The following is a 19,750-nucleotide window of genomic DNA, read 5'->3' on the forward strand; positions in this document are numbered from 1 at the left end:
CTTGGAGGATCGCCTGGTCTTCCTCGTTTTGACGCCGTAGCTCGCTTTCGCGCTCTTTCAGGTCGTCTGAGAGTTTTTTACTGTTTAGCCTTTCCTCCACGGTATTTCTTTTACTTTCTTTCGCCGCGAGGCTTGCTTTGAGTGTGTCGACCTTTGCCTGGGCTTTTTCTTTGTTTTTTGCTTGTTTTTCAAGCGCGGCCACTTCTTTTTCCGCGTTTTCAAAATCGGTTTGATATTTTTTTTTCAGCAGCTTTAGCCTGCGGATTTCTGCTTCACTTTCAAGACTGGTGCCATGTTCCGATTGAAGAGCATCAATCCGGGCCTGAGTTCTCTCGGTTTTTTGTCGAAGATCTTGCATAGCTTGAAATTCTTGTTCTCTTTCTGCAGCTAGTGCCTCTGCTTGTTTTAATTGATTTTCAGCTTCTGCCAGTCTTTGCCGTTCTTCTCGGATGGTGTCGCGGTCTTCAGCTATGATGTCTTAAGCGCGAGGCCCCAGAGCTGCTGAAAATCTGTTTGTAAAACTCTTTAGAAACTACAAACCACCCTTTTTGGAATTTTTTCCTCACCCAACCTTGGACCAAATACAACCATCTCAGTCTCATTACCTTTTTCTTTGCCAAAACCAATTGGACCTAATTTTCTGAAGCCCACTTTCGGGAACCTTTTTCTGATAAAATCCATGGCCTTTTCTGTCCGTGATTGTTTTTCTTCTGGAACTAACCAGTCGCCCATCAAAGGCACGTCTTCATCAAAAGAAGTGTCAGGCAGCCCGGTATTCTCGTGTTGCCTCGTTTGCGTTTTTATGTCTTCGCTGCTTTGGTAGGGGGTGGACGCCGTGCCCGGCTCAAAGGGTTGTGTTGTGTTGCTCCCTTGTTCGTCTTCGTCCAGCTTTGGGTCTTTGTCGTCCAGATCTGGGTCTTCTTCGTCCGGCTCTGGGTCTTCTTCTTCTTCCGGCTCTGTGTCTTCTTCGTCTAGCTGTTTGTCCAGCTCTGGGTCTTCGTAGCCGAACTCGCTGCCGCCTATCGCCATCTCATATTGTTACCGTGCTTGTTTTTTAATTAGAAAATAATCTCGGCTGGTTATACGGCGGTTGCTCAAACTTGTTTGAGAGGAATGTATACCGATGATGACAAAAACCCGGGCGCCATTCCAGACATGCTACTTCCGACATACATGGCAAAATCTTTGCGGGCCATGATGGCGCCGCGCGCCGTCCAGCGCATCACCTTTAACCGTAACGAAGCTGCCCCCGGCGAGACCCTGTTCGTTTCGGTGCCCAAGCTGAACGAACACGAAGTGCTGGTCCCTGGCACGCTGGCGCTGCGCTTTGACATCGACCTGGAGGGCGGGTATGCCAACAACTTCCTCGTTCAGAACGTCATGCGGGCGCTGGTCGACAAGCTGGTCGTGAAGTTCGCGGGCACCACCCTGCAAGACACAGAGGGGTACGACATCTACAAAACGTTCGAAGACCTGTTCCTTCCTGTCGAACGGCGCGAGAACATGGTGCTGGAGGGGATCCAGAACGAAGTCTTATGCAAGATACGCTCCAAAGCCAGGGACAAGAAAACGTGGGGCGTCAACGCTGAAAACAAGCTGAACAAGATCTTCAGAAGCAAGTACCACATTAGGCTCGACCACCAGATCTTGACCGACCACGGCGTTTTCTACCCTCAGGCCCTGTACAACGATCTCGTGTTCGAAGTGACGCTCGCCCCTGCTTCCCAGGTTTTTTTTTTTTTTTTTTTTTTTTTTTTGCAGTAACACAAGGGAAACCAATGCTCACTTACAACACTAACTCTATTTACATTATGTTGCTCTAATCATTTACACTATTTAAATTACAATAACTAAACGACTTACATTACTAACAAATACAGTTACACGACTTACGCAATTAAGAAATACAGTGACGACAAGGGGCAAAGAAGAAAAAACTGAGAAGAAAAATAGCTAGTTATCATTACAGCTTGAGGTTGTAGTACAGAAACATAGAAAATAGACCAAAGGCATGTGGTACATTAAAAGTAAAATGAGTTATGCATCTGACAGGAGATTAGAAATAGATTAATGGGTAGGAGATAGATAACCCTACAGAAAATATAATCTAAAATATTAATTAAATCCTCATATATCCTGTAAGAGGTTTCCATTTTTTCGTGTCTCCACTTTTTGTTTCTATCTCATATTGTGATTTTAGTGTGCATATGAAAAGCGTAAGATTTGGATGATCATCTTTTGTTTTAGCGAGCCATATGTGATATCGTGTTAAGAGAAAGCAGTAATTTATAAGAAGCGCAAATTGAGAGATATCTGGCCTCAGACCCAAAGCAGTAATATTTGTCAAAGCATAATCTCTAGGAAGTAAATTTAAGTTTTTCAGCCATTCAGTAAGTTTATTCCAAAAGTGAGATGTTTGGCGGCATGACCAAAAAAGATGAATTGTTGACTCAGAGGAGGTGTGACAAAAACTGCACTTTTCATCGCCATGTAGACCTATTCTAAATAAAAAGTTATTGGTTGGTACACGTCTACGTAAGAATTTAAACTGAAACTCTATCAGCTTAGAGCTCTTTGTGCATTTTTTAGCTAAAAGATAGGCAGCATTCCAATTTATGTTGCAATTTATTGGTAGGCCACAATCCTCTAGCCACTTCTTTTGACTTGACTCTGGGGTTAAACTCTTGTTACTAATCAGTTTTTTATATATTATTGTAGTGGCTTTTTTGACCTGCAAAATTCTTGTTGTAAGTGGCTCATATTCGTGGTCGGTGTTCTGTAAATCTTGAAAATTGGAATCAGTCCGAAGAGACTTTACAGCCGATATCAATCCGTAGAAGCTGAGAGGGCGAGGGTCTATTTCATACTTACAGCGGAAATCATTTAACGAGAGAAAGTTGTTGTCCGGTCCTAAAAGATGTTTCACCCGAGTTATTCCCTTAGTGAACCAATTTTTTAAAAAAACTGTTTTGTTGGCTATCTTTATTAGGGAGTTATGCCAAAGTTGTTGATCCAGAAAGTGATCTTTCGATGTTATTTCAGGTTCAAAGTTAACTTCCGCCCAGATTCCTAACAGTTCTTTTAAAAAGGCATCCGAAGTCGTTATTGTCGATAAGGTGTCTCGAACGTTGAGGCTGTAGGAAAAAAAGTTTTGACAGCCATATTTTTTAGGGTTATATCAAAAAAGATTTTCCATTTTCCCTTATTGTTGTTATCTAAATATTTTTTAATCCATGTGGTTTTCAGGGATTTATTGAAGGAACTAATATCGATCATTTTTAGGCCACCACCACCGAAATCATTGATCATTACCTTCCGTTTTATCTTGTCGCCTTTACCATTCCATAGAAAAGTGTAGAGTAAATCATTTATTTCTTTTAAAACCCTGCAGTTTGAGCGAAGAGGCGAGAGTAGATAAACCAATTGGGAGACCACTAGTGATTTGATAACAGTGATTTTCCCTAACAATGTGAGTCGGCGGTATTTCCAGCATCTTAGGATTTCTTTCACTTTTTCAAGTTTCTCATTGTAGTTTAAAGAGGCAGATAGTTCGGGATCTGTTGAAATCCATAGACCTAGGAATTTTACTTTGTCTTTTGGCCATTTAAGCTCTTTTCCTGATAACAGAATTTTATCATTTCCAATACTTGCGCCAATCCATAGAGCTTCCGTTTTCTTATCATTGAGTCTGAGGCCAGAGACTTTGCTGAAATCGTCAAGCATTGCAAGGGATGAAAGGAGAGATTCACGTGACCCGTCTAATATAATTGTTGTGTCATCGGCATACTGACTTAACTTAATTTCCACATTATTTACAGAGATTCCCTTTATATTAGTATTTTTCCTAATTGCCGTGGCCAGCACCTCTGCCGATAGGATAAATAAATAAGGTGAGAGCGGGCAGCCTTGCCTAACACCTCTTTGAATTTCAAAAAAATTACTTGCCCATCCATTATTCAGAATACAGCTTTCAGTATGACTATACAGGGTTTTCACCCAGTTGATTAGCGAAGCACCAAAACCGTAGGATCTTAATGTGCCATGTATGAAGGACCATTCGAGAGAATCAAATGCCTTTTCAAAGTCAATAAAAAGTAACAGGCCCGGGATATTCTTTTCTGTGGCATATTGGATAATAGAGTCAATGAGTCTGATATTTTCGCCTATAAATCTGCCCTTCAAAAATCCTGTTTGATCATCATTGATAAGGTTTGGAAGTACTAATTTAATTCGGTTTGCAATAGATTTTGCTGCGATTTTGTAATCAGTGTTCAAAAGGGTAATAGGCCTCCAATTTTTGATGAAGTATAGTTCCGCATCTTTTTTTGGAATTAGTTTTATAACCCCTCGTCTTTGTGTTACTGAGAGGCAGCCAGAGTCAAAAGCATAGTTGAGGGCCGAGATTAAAAAAAAAGAAATGTCTTTCCAAAAAACTTTGTAGAATTCGGCGGGAAGTCCATCCGTGCCTGGCGTTTTGTCAGACTCCATCTTCTTCAGGGCTTCGAAACATTCCTTTTGAGTTAAGGGGCCTTCACATAAAGTTTGTTCTTCATTGGTCAAAGAAGTGGAGTTCACTTCAGAGAGGAATGTTGACTGGATGCTGTCGGGGCTTTTCGACGTATAAAGATTTTTGTAAAAAGCCGTACATTCAGATAAGATATCTCTGTCCGTGGTGACAAAGTCGGTGTCATTAATTTTTAATTGACTAATTGTTCCTTGTTTACAGTGCCTTTTTTCGAGATTTAGAAAATATCCGGAGTTCTTTTCGCCCTCGTTGTACCATTGTGACTTTGACCTGATGATAGCGCCTTTGGTTCGATACTCAAAAATGTTTTCTAGCTCTTTCTTTAAGGTAAAAATTCTTTCAGCAACAATATGATATGAGGGGTTACTATTGCTTGCATTGTCTAAATGTTTTTCTAACAAGGCGATTTCGCGTTCCAACATTTCTTCGCGTTTCCTTGTTGTCACGTTTTTGTATGCAGCATAAGATATTGATTTTTCTCGCACCTTTAATTTAATCATCTCCCAAAGCAGAGCTGGGTTCACTGAAGTGTTGTCTTTGTATTGGTTCACAGTGCTTTCAATTGTTGTTTTAATTTCTTGGATATATCTCATTTCGGATAAAAGGGATGTGTTCAACTTCCAAAAACCTTTGCCTCTGGGGTTCGAATGTAAAGCTAGATTCAGAGTAATCATCGAATGATCCGTTTTGAAACCAGGAAAAATATCTGCATGGGTCACATCACATAAAGATGATTCACTTACTAGAAAAAAATCGAGTCGGCAATGTATGACCGGTTGGTTTTGGCGCCAAGTATATCTCCTGGCTTCTGGGTTGAAAAGTCTCCAAATATCAGTCAAACCAAGATTTTCAGAGAAATCTCGAATCACTTTTAAGCCATTTTTGTGTGTTCTGGCAAGGTCACCCCTCTTGTCTTTTTCAACGTCAAGAACTAAGTTAAAGTCCCCACCAATCATAATTTCACCACATTTAAAGTTTGATAAATGATCGAAAAAAACCTGAAAGAAGTTTGGATCGTCTTCATTCGGAGCGTAGATGTTAGCCACAGTCAGACGCTTGCTATCAGCAACAATATCACATATTAAGAAGCGTCCATTCGGATCCGAGAAAACCTTGTGGATCTGGCAATTGAAACTATTATTGAAAAGAATACCAACCCCTGCTTTGTTGCTGCTGCAGCAGCTGAAGAGCGCTTTGTACCCCCATTCACAAGACCATATATCGGTAGTTTCTTGAGAACAATGGACCTCTTGCAGCATATATATAGATTGCTTTTTCGCTCTCAGCCAGTTAAACACCTCTTTCCTTTCGGCATTGTTTCCCAATCCCCTGACATTGAGGGAAACTATTTTCAGATCTGTTGTCTTGTGAGTAATGAACGAGGCTGAGTTGACTGTTTTGCATTTTCACAATTAAAGATATCTAAATGACCACATGCCTTTAAACTATTGTTAATTACATAGATTTTTATGCCCTGGAGACAGTAAAACGAAAACACACACAAAATGAATAAAATTACTAAAGGACTTATGGTGGAGAAATTAGGCAACTTGATTGCTTGCTACAGTAGAAAAGAGAAAAAGCCTGCAACTCTATTAGCCCGTTTAAGTTGCCGACCGCCTCTAATTGGTGAAAGCATATTGGCAATAACTGCGAGAAGTTTGAACAATTTACCGGTCAATCTGAACAAAGTTTATTCAGTGTTAATTAAATAGTAAATTTTTGCCCGATCGGCCACAATTTACCTCTGATGTACAATTTATCCGGTTGAGATTGGCTGAAGGAGGCAGCAACTCCATTTTTCCTGGCATCCTTAAAAGCTCCCATCTGTACTTTGCGACGGGCAATGATTTCCTGGGGAAGGTCTCGGAACATTTGAAAGTTAGTGCCTTTAAGTCGGTGACCCAGTAAAAAGATCTGTTGACAGTCTTTATATCTAAGGCAACGGGCCAGAATAGGACGTGGATTTCCATCCTTGCTTTTTCCGATGCGATGTACTCGCTGAATTTCTACATTCCTTGCATCCCTGTAACCAAGATCACGTTCCAGAAAAGTTAGGAGAACGTCTTCGGTGTCTTCACTAGTGCGGCCGCCTATTTCTGTCGATTCTTCTATGTTCGTGAATTTGATATTCTCCCGGCGAGAGTAGGCTTCTAAGTAAAGACTTTTAGTGTGGATCTCGTCTAACAAATCCCCATTTTTCTGGCATTTTGTCGTGAGCTCTGCTAATTGAGTTTAATAGAGTCGATGCGCCTTCTCCATAGCTCCTGTCTTATCCTTGAGTTGTTGTCCAGTAAAGTTGATCCCTTCTTTTAGGTCGTCAATATCTTTCTTCGCTGTTGTTTGGAAATCTTCTAGCCTTTGGGTTCGTTTCTCTAAGTTCTCGAGATTGGCTTCAATTTTCTTCACGGCGGATTCTATTGAATCAAGCTTTTCCAGCTTTGCCAAGATTGCTTGTAGAGTTGCACCAACATCTTGTGTCATACTGAGAGCTGTCATTATTTCGTCTTCGTGATACGTTAGCGAGGAGTATGGCTTCGTTTTTTTGATTTCCGGCGAAAGAGATGATTCGTCGGAAGAGTCTGAGGATATGGGTTTTCTTTTGCTCAAAAACTGACCGAAAAAAACGGCCATTTACCAAAAACAGAGCAGAAAGATCGGGGGGCGGCAGCAACGCACGTCTTTACGTCGCCATTACTCGACCCAGTCCTTGCTTCACAGGTGGTCAGGGGCTCGGACCCCACCAAGCTGAAATACAAGCTGACCAACATCCAGCTCGTGTACGAAATGATACGCAGGAAGTTCCTCTTAGCCGAGGCGTTCAGAGTGTATGAGGCCGGCAAAGAGTTCGCTTATGACCACGTGATGCGTCACAAACTCTTGACCTTCAAAAAAGATACGGCCTCGCGGCTGAACATCAAAGTCGACGCCCAGAGACGGTCCATTAAAGGTATTCTCTTGCTTTTCGTGGAGCCCTATACCGCAGGTGGCCGGGACTCGGAAAAATAGATCTTCCCTGACATCACGAAAGTCAGCGTCATCATCAACGGTTCACCGAACATGCTGTACAACGAAGGCATCAAAATCGAGGACATGTGGGCAGAAGCCAGCCGCTTCTTTGTGAAAGAAAAAAGCAAAACCGAACACATGACGCTGCAAAAGTCTTACACTGGCAACCGGTTCGGGCTGCTGATCGACCTACGCTCCATGGCCGACCAAACGATGCACGGCAGCGGCACGCGGCTCGTGAACACCACCGACGGCGTCCAGCTGGAAATCGAGCGGAAGACCGCCGACTCGGACGACGTGAACTGCGATGTCTTCGTGGTCTCCGACTCTCAGTTCAACATCATGGACAGACAACTAGAATCTGTGCAGTTTTATAAACGTAAACTTTGAATAAAATGGACCCCGGCAAAATCCCCTTCAACGTGCTCATCGTGGGGCCAACCAACTCAGGCAAAACGCGGTTCCCCGTGGACCAGCTCTGTGGGCCTTTTAGAGGCCAGTTTGATTACGTCGTGCTCATCTGCCCAACGTTCGCTCATAACAAGACACTTCACCGCTTTGCTGAGAGAGACCCGCGGTCATCATCTGCGAGCAGCACGAAGTGGAACTTTGGTTGAAAGTGGCAAGCTTGTATTTTGAAGGCGCCAACACGCTGATAGTCCTTCATGACTGCGCAGTCTCCAAAGACGTGAAAGGGCGGACTGGTGAGCTTGTCAGTCTTGGCTTTTCTGGGCGCCACACGAACATCAGCGTGTGGGTGCTGACTCAGCAGCTCTCCAGCATCGCGAAGCCGTTCCGTGAAAATGAGGCGGCCATCGTGCTGTTTTATACGCCTTCGGCCAAGACCACGAAGGCGATTTTCGAAGAATACGCGAGAGACCTTTCGCAATATGACCTCAAGCAGCCGATTGCGAGGCTGAAAGAGCGCAAGTTCTCCCACCTGGTGTTCTCTCTTCGCCACCCTTTCGCAATTGAATTGAAAGAATAAAATTACAATATATATACGATGCCTGAAGGAAATGATCCTGTAACGGCTGAAGTCATGAGCCTTCTGGAAGCTGAACCTGACTCGAAGAGTCATTCGCTGACCGACTCTTTGAGTGACATTCCAGCCCTCCGTGAAGAGTTTGCAATTCTGGTTTCTACAGGCAAAGCAAAAGAAGCCATCAGCGTGCAGCTGACACAAGAGCAGCTTAAGCGCTTGGAAGCTGAAGATGTTTTAAAGTACTACAAAAGGTATGAGACTTCTGTGGGCGCCAAGACCACTCAAACCTTTGTTGATAGCTGTCTCCCGTTGTACACCAGGGCAGTTGGGATGTTTATGCCGATTAAAGACGTTGAAGTTCTGCAGAATGATCTCAAAAAAGATTACGTTATCGCCAAAGAGTTGTCCACCCTTGTCGGAAGTCTTGCGTTGAGATGTGGGCGGCTGCTAATGGTAGCCAAAACGTCACTGATCACGACGAAACAGATCGGCTCCACAGTTGTTGAGCAAACTGCTGAATAATTAGTAAGCATTGCCCAGCAATACCTCAATTAAATGTTTTTGTTGAATAAAGTAATGGCAAATTCAGAAACCACTCATGTCGAGCCAACACCACCTGCGGCACGGGAGCAGGTAACTTCAAAAATACCAAATACTGCACCTGTGAAAGAAAAAAACCCGAAACGGGTGGCTGCGGGCAAAGCCGTCGCTGCGAGAACCAAAAAGGCGCGCGAAGAACAGAAAAAAGCCGCTGAAGCCGCCGGCTTTGTTCCAACCCAGCCAAACAAGGCACTACCAAACGAACAGCCGACCGCTTCCACTAGTGGAAGCAATTAATGAAGACACGAAAAACGTTATCAGCACGACTCAGTGGCTCAGTATAATCCGCATTGTGGTTTCCGTCATTGGCCTCTACTACAAACGAAAAGAGATAAAAATGGTTTTCAATTCACAGCCTGCCCCGCCTCAACCAGCCGCTCGTTTGGGCGAGATGCAAGCCCCTGTTGATACGCAGCTGCCTCGACCGGTCGAGGCGGTGGCTGTCCAAAGAAGAGGGCTCCGGCCGATGGATTGACATTTGAAGAGAAAACGCACAGCTGAATACGATGTCGGACAACAAGCTCGTTAAAACGATCATGGATGCGGCCGTTCTCACCGGCTTAACCGCCGGCATCGGCTGGATTGGGAAAAAGGTGGTGAAAGAGAACTTTACCTCCGACCCCAGCGGCAGCGCCATGAAGTATGCAAAATTCACGGCTGTCCTGTCAGGCAGGATAGCACTCAAACATTACCTTGAAGACAAAAAGATACTCCCGACCCCGGTTTAGAAACAAGGCCCGTAGCTTTTAACAACGGTGAGCATTGCGATGATGATCGGAGGCGCGATTCTTAATGCCGCTGCTTTTACCGGCGGCAACTATCTTGCTAAATATTTGTCTGGCGACAGCGGAAGGCGGCATTAGAAGAGAAAACGCGGCATGACAAAGCCGAGGCATGACAAAGCCACTATGGCCAAATACACGCGCGACCGCACCAAGCTTCTTGATTGGATTCAAACCAGTGGAGAAATCAAAAAACAGGCGAAACAGAACTTCACGAACACATATGACGCGATCAAACTCTATAACCAGGCCCACCCAGACAAGCCAATCACACCACCCGAAGAGCCTCGCTTCGCTGACTTTTATCAACCCAGTGAGCAGCAGAAACAAGGCGAGCTGTTTTTTGTGGGCGACAGCGCGCTCACTCTCGGCTACGCGGCTTTCCGTTTTCTATGAAAATGCGAGCATTTTCGGTTTGAATAAACACCTTGGTGTTATAAATGGACGCCAAGCTTGCCAAAGTCTACTACAGCCTCCAGGGCTACTGGGAAGGGCTCTCTGCCATCAAAATATTGACAGAAGTCGCGAAAGTTCCTGAAGAAACCAACAAGCAGTGGCTCATCAAACAAGCCCTTTGGCAGATATATCTCTCCGCGCCGCGCTACGTTCCTCGTCCCAAATTAGACGTATGGCGCCTAACGTGGTTCACCAAGCGGACCTTCTTTTTCTGTCTCACGACAGGCTCCGTCGTGGGCGCAAAATTTACAAATACGCGCTGACCGTTGTCGATGTCGCCAGCCTTACAAAGAAGCTAAGCCTCTGACCTCCAAAGACTCTGCTGAGGTTGCGAAAGCTTTTCAGTCCATTTACAAGCGCAGCCCTTTGACTTGGCCTCAGCTGCTGCAGGTCGACGCTAGGCGCGAGTTCATGGGAAGCGTGACCAAAGAAATGGAAAACCACAAAACAGCTATTCGTCGCGGGCGCTCTGAAATTTAGAGACCAGGCTATCGTGGAGCGGTTCAACCGCACGCTCGCCGAACGATTGTTTGGGCATCAGTATGCCGTAGAAATGCTGCTGCCTTCGGGTCAGCGGTCGACTGCCTGGGTCAAAAGGCTCCCCGACGTTGTTGCCACTCTTAACGGCGAAGTCACTAGTCTTATCGGGAAAAAACCAGCTGTCGCAATCAGAGAGAAATCTGTCACCTCCAATCCCTTTACAAAGTATTCCAGACCTGTTGGCTTGAAAGAAAAAAAGCTCCCCCACTCATCAATGTAAGATATTTGTATCATCCCGGCGAACTTGAAGGGGGGGGGGACTAAAAGAGCCACAGACCCAGTCTGGTCTTTGAAAGTACACCATCTTGAAAGAGCTGTAACTAAACCGAACAAACCTGTTGTCTATTATTTGTCCGACGGGCCTAAGCGCGGCTTTGTTCGCGAAGAGCTGTTGGTTGTGCCTCCAAATACGCAGCTTCCTCTCTGTGCCCGTATGCCAGCGTGTGCACGCCGTCTTCTGCTGTCCACCGCTTGGTGTCGAACGCCGACAGCGAGACCTTGTCCACGCGCATACCGTAAATCTCGTGGCCCTCGCTTCGCAAGATGTTCATTCCGTGCCAGAACTGCTTTTTCTCGAACAGTGCCTCTTTGTATTGCTCATGCTGGATCTCTTTTTCTGCCACGCTCTCTTTTACTCCCTTGGCTTTTTTGACATTTTTTTCTTTTTCTTCCATGATCGAATACATTTTTGGCCGTATAGTCACCGCTTCATCAATCACCCTTCCCGCGCACTCGTCTTTCATCTTCCCCAGCACCTTTTTGTTTCTGCTGCTGTAGAGCGGGTACTTTTCGGGATAACTGCTTGTATCGTACAGGACGAAGTCTTCCGCCATGTCTCTGTAGACGTCGTCCGTCTCGATTTCCCTGAGCAGGCTGTCGGTGTCTGTGTAGGTCAGTTCGCACTTTTGTCCGTATCGGACTTTCATCTGGTTGTAGAAGAAGTCGTACATCAAAATCTTGCTGTTCTCTAATATCGTCATGCCGGTTATATCGGCTTGTCCAAGAGCAGCCGCGTTTTGTGCATGTGCATGCCCGCCAGGTCTTTTCCGAATATCTCGTGCCTCGCATACGAGGAGCTGGCCACCAGGCGGCGGATCTTGTCGGTCTCCCAGCTGCGGACGATCTTCACGTCGACGCGTTTTTCGATGCACAGGTGCATGTCCAGGTCGGTCAAAAGCTCTAGCTCTACGCCGGTCTTTTTCAGCAGCGAGTCACAGCTCAGACCTGGAGCTGTGTAATAATGTGCTGGATCTAGCCCGTACCTCCCCTTGCAGACTTTTCGGAAGTTTTCAAACATCTGCCAGCAACACGACGTCGGTTTTCACGTATAGATCGTGATAGTCGCCGAGGGTTTTGTATCCGAACTCGGCCCAGACCTCCTTGGCGTGGGCGTACTCTTCGTGGGTTATCCCTTTCCCGGCGAACTTCGAGAAATCCTCTTCTTTGGCCGGGAGCTCTGTCTCGGCGAACCTTTCAAAGCCGTCCATGTATTCGTAAGGATAAATCCCTTTCTTCAGGAGCAGATTCCTCTTTTCACTGTCTTCGCAATTTTTTCCCGTTATTTTAATGTCTTCTGGTGTGCTGCCCTTTACCAGCGCGTCTAGGCTGGTCATCAAGATATTTAGGCTGTCTACGAACCTCAGGTTTCCAAGGGAAAAGGAGATGTATTTCTCTGTGTTGTTTGGAATGCAGCTTATTTCTCCCTGCACCCGCGCCATGGCGTGCATCAGCAGGTGTTCATCGTAGCCCTTCAGGTTGTGGAAGACGACCGGTATCGGCGCCGTTTTGGGTTTTAGGCGGAGCTTCAGGTTGCAAGCATTGTGCGCAGACCCCAGATATTTTCCGGTTATGTGGCAGTGGTCTTTCACCGCGTCTTTGTAGTTGTTCACCAACAGCGGCGCTTTGCAAAATATGCAGTCTTCGTTCTCTTTTTCGGGGCCTTTGGGCTTTCTCTCTCTCAGAGGCCCTACGAACCCCTTCCAGGCCTGGTAATAGCACCTTTTGTGGCTTTGGGCGTTGTACTCGCCGGTGTTGGGGTTGTAAACGTCGAAAGAGTCTCGGAACTCTGCCTTTACCAGGCTTTCGTTGCAGATGTGGCATTCGGTCGCGCTTTTGTATTTACGCCAGTCTTCTGGCGTCACAACGAGCGGCTTTTTGTCGACCAGCTCGGCCTTCATCACCTTTTCGTGATACTGAAGGCTCGCCAAGAACCTGCACACCGCGTCTTTCCCGCGGTACACGAACGGGCCGTGCGTCTGGCCGTCGTTTTTCACGATTATGTACGAAAAACCGCAGGGTTCGTGGACCTCTGTCTTGATCGTTGCCTGACCTTTTTTTAGCGCAGCCATGTATCTTCCTTATCAAAGACTCAAAGTCGGCGTAAACCGCGAACGGTGCTTTCATCTGCTTGTGGTGGTTCTTGAACTTCACCTTGTTTTCGCCCTCTTTGGGCATCTCCGTCCTTGTGGGTCTTTTCAGCTGCCCCAGGCATTCGGGTTTGTGTCTTTCCAGCAGCTCTGCCGTCGTGTAGCCGTGCAGACAGCGTTCGCAGAAATGTTTGCTGCTGTTGTGCCTGCTTTGGTCATAGGACAAAGCGTTTAACCTCCTCACGAAGGTATAATGAGATTTTTCGTTGTTCTGTATCAACATCAAGTTGATTCTCGGGAGGCTTCCCTCTTTTTCGCTGAGCCTATGCACGATCACGCGCTCTTTTTCTCAGCGAAACACGTTTATAGCCAGGTACGGGTTTTGCTTTTCTAGCCTATTTATCTGTGATACGGGCGTTGGAAAGTCTATCCCTGTAAAATTCAGCCCGTCTTCTGTGGGATATCTTGATGGCCTTGACACGTTCATGCCGTCTTTCGGTGGAAATAACGCCGCACGCAGCGCCCATCTCAAGTACTCGTCGTCTCTGTTTTGGACATTGATGATCGCTTTTTTGTTTTGTAGCTTTTTGGGCAACGGCATATAACTGCCACCACGAAAAGGCTGGTATTGGCCGACATTGACGAACGCTTCCACGATGGCTTTTACCACCCAGCCTGAGCCTCTTTGAGACCAGGCTTCTATTTAGCCTTTGAATTCATCAACGGATCGGCGTAATACGCTATTTACTGTTGCCGCGTTGTTTCTTTTGAAAACCGCGGGGTCTGTCTGTTTGAAATAATGTATCATTTCTTGCTTTTCACCATCCCTAGTTATCGAAAACTCAACGTCAAGCTCGAACTGCGTTTTGACGCTTTTTAGGGTTTTCATTTCATTTCCTATCACTTCGGTAAATCTTGATTTCGTTTTTCGTGCGAATTCAGAAGGTCGGCTTTGAATTTATAGGCTTCTGGAACTTCCATTTTCCGTACACGAAGCCATTCGTTTAAGTTGGCTTTTACCGACTGAAAATCAAAATCCCTGCTGGGCCTTATAGGGGGCTGAAGTCTCGCGTTCTCTTCGCGCGAGATAGCTCCGTAAAACATCTCTATCACATCAGATGAAATTACTGAAGCTATATCCTGCGGCCATGATTGCTTTATACCAAGGCATGCGGCTTGTTCAATTAGAAAATAATTCCAGATCAAAAATCGCGGGCAGTTAACACACATGGATAATGGGGGTTCTGGACTCAAGGCGGTTTTGTGCTAATCGCGCCGAGCGAAGCGAGACGCGAAATAAGTAGCAAACCGCCTTGATCCAGAACCCTTATTATCCATGTGTGTGTAGATGTTGTTTTGATGTAACAGTAAATTGTCACAACTGACAGGAAAATAGCTATTTATAAACTGGTAAAGACAATTGATACCTCAGCAACTACCTCAACACAGCCAGCCACCAAGGGAAAGCACATAATTTTATGATTAGTTGGGATCGAATAATTTTCACACGATCCGATTTGAATGGGTCTGTTTCTTTCATCGTTCAGAGGCATGAAGTTGCCAACTTTTCCTGACGTTTAATTTGAGTTTATTGTCCGTATCTTAAGTTGTGCTTTCAAGTTAGTTCAATTTTTTATTTTGCATTCCCATGTATCAGTTAAGAAAAATCGGAAATAAAACGTCAAACCGCCTTGAAAAATTTACAATTTCAACAACAGCACTTACCTAGTGGTACGCGTTAGACATTTCATACGTTTTCAGAGAGAAATACAGCAAATGTCACAAAAGTATAGTGCATTCAATTAAGTTTCTCGGTACTCAGGAATAGATCAACTGGCTCAGTTTATGCATGGGTGCTGCGGAGGAAAAAAATACATATTTTAGCCTAAAGATATATCACGACAACATCCAATATATCCGAACTTAACAACGGATTTTATGCGGCTATAGTTTAAGACCATCCCAAAACAGCTGGAGGCGCATGAGAATGGCAGAGTTGGCGGCGAAGCATGTTACGTGGAATGAGGCAAAAGGCACTGCACAAAATAGGGTTAGGTGGCGCGCGCTAGTTGAGGACCTATGTTCCACTTAGGAACGAAGAGGATTAAGTAAGTAAGTATAGTTTAAGACCAAAACAAACTATCCGACCCATTCAATCATCAGTTTAGCATTTAAGGGCCCATTAACCGATCTTTTCGAGCCGTTGCTAAGGAAAATTTATTCTCATATAACCTCATCATTTTTAGTTAGTTCAGAGTTATTTCATGTGTTTCAACTTTTTCATGATCAGTAACACTAGTGATGACGTCATCAGGCCACGCCCATGGTCATGTGACTAATACAGAAAAAATGCAAAGGCTCCCAGGCAAATTACTTGCTCGGGATTTTTTTTCATTCATTTAATATTTTAATTTAAATCCTCATTACGCTATGCATAGATTTTGTTTCATTTCTAAAAGGTCAGATTTTGAAAGCATTTCAAACTAGTGAAAAATTGGTAATTTTCTGAAAAAAAGCATGATTTCGAAAAAGGAATGCATAGCTATGTTGCCAACGTTGACTTTAATGGAAATTCGTCGAAAAAGTCTGGATTTAATGAAAAACCGCGTTTCCTTTAGCATTTAAAGAAACCGGAAGTGCGCCCGATATCTATTGGAAGTTACCCTATCAGGGCGTGCGATATTTACACTACCAGCGTACTTCGGTAAGATCAAACAAAGCCACACGGAGTTAGTTTTTCCCTTTCTATTGCTCTTGTTTTCTGTCTTTCTCTTATTTTGTCTTTGCCTGTACTTTTTAAACTTTGCATTTTGCGAAACACAAAGAAAAACATCTAAAATAGATGCGAATTTGCAAGTTTTTGAGTTGCTTTTATTTTCCGCGCTCAGGCTGACGCAAATGACCGGATGTGAAATTTCACCTCCTTAGCAACGCGCGGGAGCACGCCCATGAATCGGTTAATGGTCCCTTAAGGGGCACGGCGGAAAAACCGCTGATTGGCTGAAAAATCCGTTGTCTTGGAGCATGCTCAAGCGCTCGCCGCTGACAATTTGCGGCTGCAAACGAGTTTCGAAAATGTCTGAACATTTTGCAAGCGGGAGCATCGAACAGCAAGAAATATTGTGGATTTTTACCCAGTTAGATCTTCCACTTGTCACAGAGAATGCGGATTAGGCAAAAGTAAGTATGTTGCAAATGTTAGCCTGGCTTTGTCGCTTTCTTTGAGTATTATTCTTTGTGTTGTGATTTCTTTTGTTCGTTGGTGTCGTGTTCATTTTGTGCCAAGCGGAAGCACCTGCTTAGTTTATTTACAATACTCTTCTGCTGCAGATATTGGCCTACAGATGACTTAACACAATGAACACAGCATAACGGAAAGCTATGTTGAAAGGTAAGCCAAGTTTTCCTTCCTGTCCTTCCGTAAATGGTTGATTTTTGCAAGTGTCAGCATTTTCTAGTTCGTGTGTGGCTTCGGAAACTTTTTGGCTCGATGAGTCTACAGTTTAAAAGTTGAAGATGTTGTTCGCTATCATTTGAATTACCCGTCATATCTTGACTTGCCTCTTGGAAGAGACCCGTTAGGTTTTTTGTCTGCCATGTTCATAGAAATAAGTGACGAAAACCGTTGACACTGTACTGTAAATGAGCTTAATTTTGTAGATTTCAGGATATAAATCTTACATGCAATGAATGTTTTAAAAGCGTAGCCAACTTATGTTCAGTCCGGATATCAGCATACTATTCAAGGTGACACATTTCTTTCTACGTTTGGGTATATCCTCTGGCTTGTGTTGTCTACAATTTAAAAGTTCTTGCAGCGGTGCAAGAATCTGATATGACAAATGTACACTACGTTTTTTGTTTTGTTGTTATTGAATGGACTAATTGCGTGGTTTTGAAAGACTTTTTAAAAGTTATCTTGTAAAATTATTTTTTGACCTGAAGGCAGACTTTTTTGGGTTTAATTAGTCTGATGATGATGAGGTTAATGAAATGTTTTTATTTATTTATTTTCTATTGAGTGAAACCTCAAGAAGTAACAATCCTTTTGTTGTACTTCATGATTATGTTGTACTACATAATTTAAATTTCCCAGTTACAAAGCTAGCAAAATGACTGAGGTATTCACAATATAGGTTGAAAGAAGTTGCGTAGTCTTCAATGCTCTACACAGTGTTGTATAATGTATGAACAGTGCAGATACTAAGTTAATGACATTTCTTCTTGCAATGCAATAAGTATTCAAAGGATGAAGCCAAAGTATAGCTTAATTTAATTTTACATTTTTTCCTCTTTTTTTTGCACAGTTAGACCTCAGATTTTCACAGCTGTCCTCCTCTCTTTCAATTACTTGGTTCTCTGGCTGGAGACAGTGTGATGTGGCCATGTACATCAACTTGAAGAAGTTTTTTTCATGGATGAAATGAATGCCACTTCTTGGAGAGGATACTAAATGATATGTCCCCTTTTATAAAAAGATTATGGAATAAGAAAAGGGACAATTAAGGAACCAAATGCATGAAAAAAGTATTTCAGGATTCCCCAGTAATTAATAAAGAAAAATGTTTGAAGACAGAAAAATTATAGTTTGGTAAACAACTTGGTTGGGATTTGACCTCTTAAAAATTTGTAGATCATAATATTTTGGTGTGGAAGTTTATGCAATATTTAACAACAATATTATTCTTTGCAATCGAGGTGAATAATGGCTGTTATTCACTGACATTGACAAGTTTTTAGTATATGTACAAAGTGATCTCAACAACAGATGAAAGGGAAACCATTAAAAGATAATTTAATTGACCTCTGAATTAAAGATGTGCACAATTCTTTACAGAATCTTCTAACATGACAAGTCTAGTTAACCTGCGATGAAATCCTCTTTGATTACAATCTAGCAAAATGGTCTTTTAACACTGTTCAAATCAGCAATCTAAATGAAAAGTCTGTTTTCAAAACAATTTCATTGTTCAATCAAAATTGTCACTTTCACTTAAAATAAAAATTCACAATTCAAAACTTTGAAGACTTTTTTGTATTTTCTGGTACAATATTTTCTTGTATTCTCAGGATTTCCGTTTAAGAAACACTGGTCGGACATAAGTTTTCGCGAGCCATTTTGTTATTGTTTGGATCACGCATCATTGATTATCACTCATTAGGGAGTGAATAATTATCAATTATTCCACAAGAGCATGTTGGATATGAGATAATAGATAGCCAACAAGGTGTGTAGCACTGAGTTGGCTTTAATCTTCTCATATCCAACAGGCACGAGTGGAATAATTGTTTTATTAAAAAGGCCCCCAAAATATAGAAAACTAGACTTAAATAACAATAAAAATGCTCAAAAATCATGCATACGTTTTCCATATTTGTAGAGCATGGTATAATGGCTCATGACCCCTGATGGCTAAAACAATGAAAACTCTCAAATTGCATTATCCAATCATCCAGTTTTTTAATGATGCTCACTGCTTGTGTGTTTGTGTTGGATTTTATTTTTATTTCGGTTTAGTTTTCTATATTTGGGGGGTGATTTTAATGAAACAATTCTAGTCACGCTTGTTTGGTCTTTTTGTTTGGGAATGGGAGAGGTTAACTTGACAGTAGTTTTTACATGCAGTTATTTTGGAATTGCAAATCTCTAAGTTGCATTTTAATCAGATAAACATTTTGCTGAGACATCATTGCCTGATCTAATTAATTTACCAAAAAGTGAATTGTGGTGCCAGAAGATAACCATATCCACCTCAAGGGAGATCAATGGAAATTCTGAGGAGTGATGGGTGGGGGGAGAATTCAAAACTTAAAATTTTGAAAAGGAAAGTATGAATGTGAACTGGCATTTTCAGTGGGGTGTTCAGAGGAAGGGGTTTGCTCCAAATGCATGTGTTATGATATGAGCCCTTGTTGCTCCACTGATGTTGAAAGAGATTTGAATATCTTCAGTATCTGCTGTAGTCTTATTTTCGACAGTAGTGGGTTATCAGCACTCAGCCCAGCACCCAACCTAGAAAGCCAGGTGATCACAATTTGTCTGGTCCCTATCCCTCAACCTACCAGAAGTACAAGACTCCAGCTGACATAGCTCATAGGGTCTTGGATACAGAAACCATCCCTCCACAATAAGGATGTGACCCCTTGGGATGGTTGGAAGTTGGGGAGGGAGTAAACAAAATTTGGTGGCAGGGTCTGCAAGGGTATGGAATTTATCTGGAACACAATATGAAACAGTAGAATTTTGTTGCAGTGTAGGTCACTGAACCTTCTCCTTAAAAGTATCTAGGAGAGATGGCATACGGTATTTGTTTGCAACAAGACTTAAACTTACTATTGGGGGAGGAGGGATGGTGCAGTTTTCATGTGTTTTCTCACGATGGTGCTTTTTGCAAAAAGGCATGCTTTCCAATGTGGTCAGTGTAAGACGCAGACTTTGGACTGCAGGCCAGGTGTTAAAATGCAGACTGTAGACGTTTTAAGTGTT

At 43.3% G+C, this 19,750-nt stretch overlaps 4 protein-coding genes and 1 pseudogene across 10 annotated transcripts in view; 2 read left to right on the forward strand and 3 right to left on the reverse strand.

The window, feature by feature from the left end:
* The window catches only part of LOC149107155 (uncharacterized), a 119,404-nt gene that overhangs the window by 62,420 nt on the left and 37,234 nt on the right, over positions 1-19,750 (forward strand). The gene's annotated exons all lie outside the window — the stretch shown is intronic.
* LOC149107160 (uncharacterized) overlaps positions 1-19,750 on the reverse strand; it is a 90,041-nt gene that overhangs the window by 13,017 nt on the left and 57,274 nt on the right. The window lies entirely within an intron of this gene.
* LOC149107162 (uncharacterized) lies at positions 4-17,862 on the forward strand. 2 transcript variants are annotated; one of them, XM_089296551.1, is made up of 4 exons: positions 4-1,728; positions 7,247-16,443; positions 16,594-16,654; positions 17,571-17,862. In XM_089296551.1, the coding sequence occupies exons 1-2, from the start codon at positions 1,114-1,116 to the stop codon at positions 7,532-7,534; spliced, it is 903 nt and encodes a 300-aa protein (XP_089152677.1). In that variant the 5' UTR covers positions 4-1,113; the 3' UTR covers positions 7,535-16,443; positions 16,594-16,654; positions 17,571-17,862. The 2 variants fall into 2 exon arrangements, with proteins under 2 accessions (XP_089152677.1, XP_089152678.1); XM_089296552.1 differs by having other exon boundaries at positions 17,575-17,862.
* Positions 6,233-7,159, reverse strand: LOC149107163 (uncharacterized; annotated as a pseudogene).
* On the reverse strand, positions 12,187-13,245 carry LOC149107164 (uncharacterized). Its single transcript, XM_089296548.1, has one exon. The coding sequence runs from the start codon at positions 13,243-13,245 to the stop codon at positions 12,187-12,189; it is 1,059 nt and encodes a 352-aa protein (XP_089152674.1).

This window comes from Orbicella faveolata, unplaced genomic scaffold (genome assembly GCF_042242905.1).
Source record: "Orbicella faveolata isolate gen_17 unplaced genomic scaffold, um_ofav_v1 contig_27, whole genome shotgun sequence".
NCBI classification, from domain to species: domain Eukaryota; kingdom Metazoa; phylum Cnidaria; class Anthozoa; order Scleractinia; family Merulinidae; genus Orbicella; species Orbicella faveolata.

What these genes read in the sequence shown, in the direction of transcription:
- LOC149107164 (XM_089296548.1), bottom strand. Translation starts at nt 13,245, where the DNA reads ATGGCTGCGCTAAAAAAAGGTCAGGCAACGATCAAGACAGAGGTCCAC.
- LOC149107162 (XM_089296551.1), top strand. Translation starts at nt 1,114, where the DNA reads ATGTATACCGATGATGACAAAAACCCGGGCGCCATTCCAGACATGCTA. An exon ending in CGCTCGCCCCTGCTTCCCAG is followed by an intron (nt 1,729 to 7,246) that starts GTTTTTTTTTTT and finishes CTTGCTTCACAG; the next exon opens with GTGGTCAGGGGCTCGGACCC.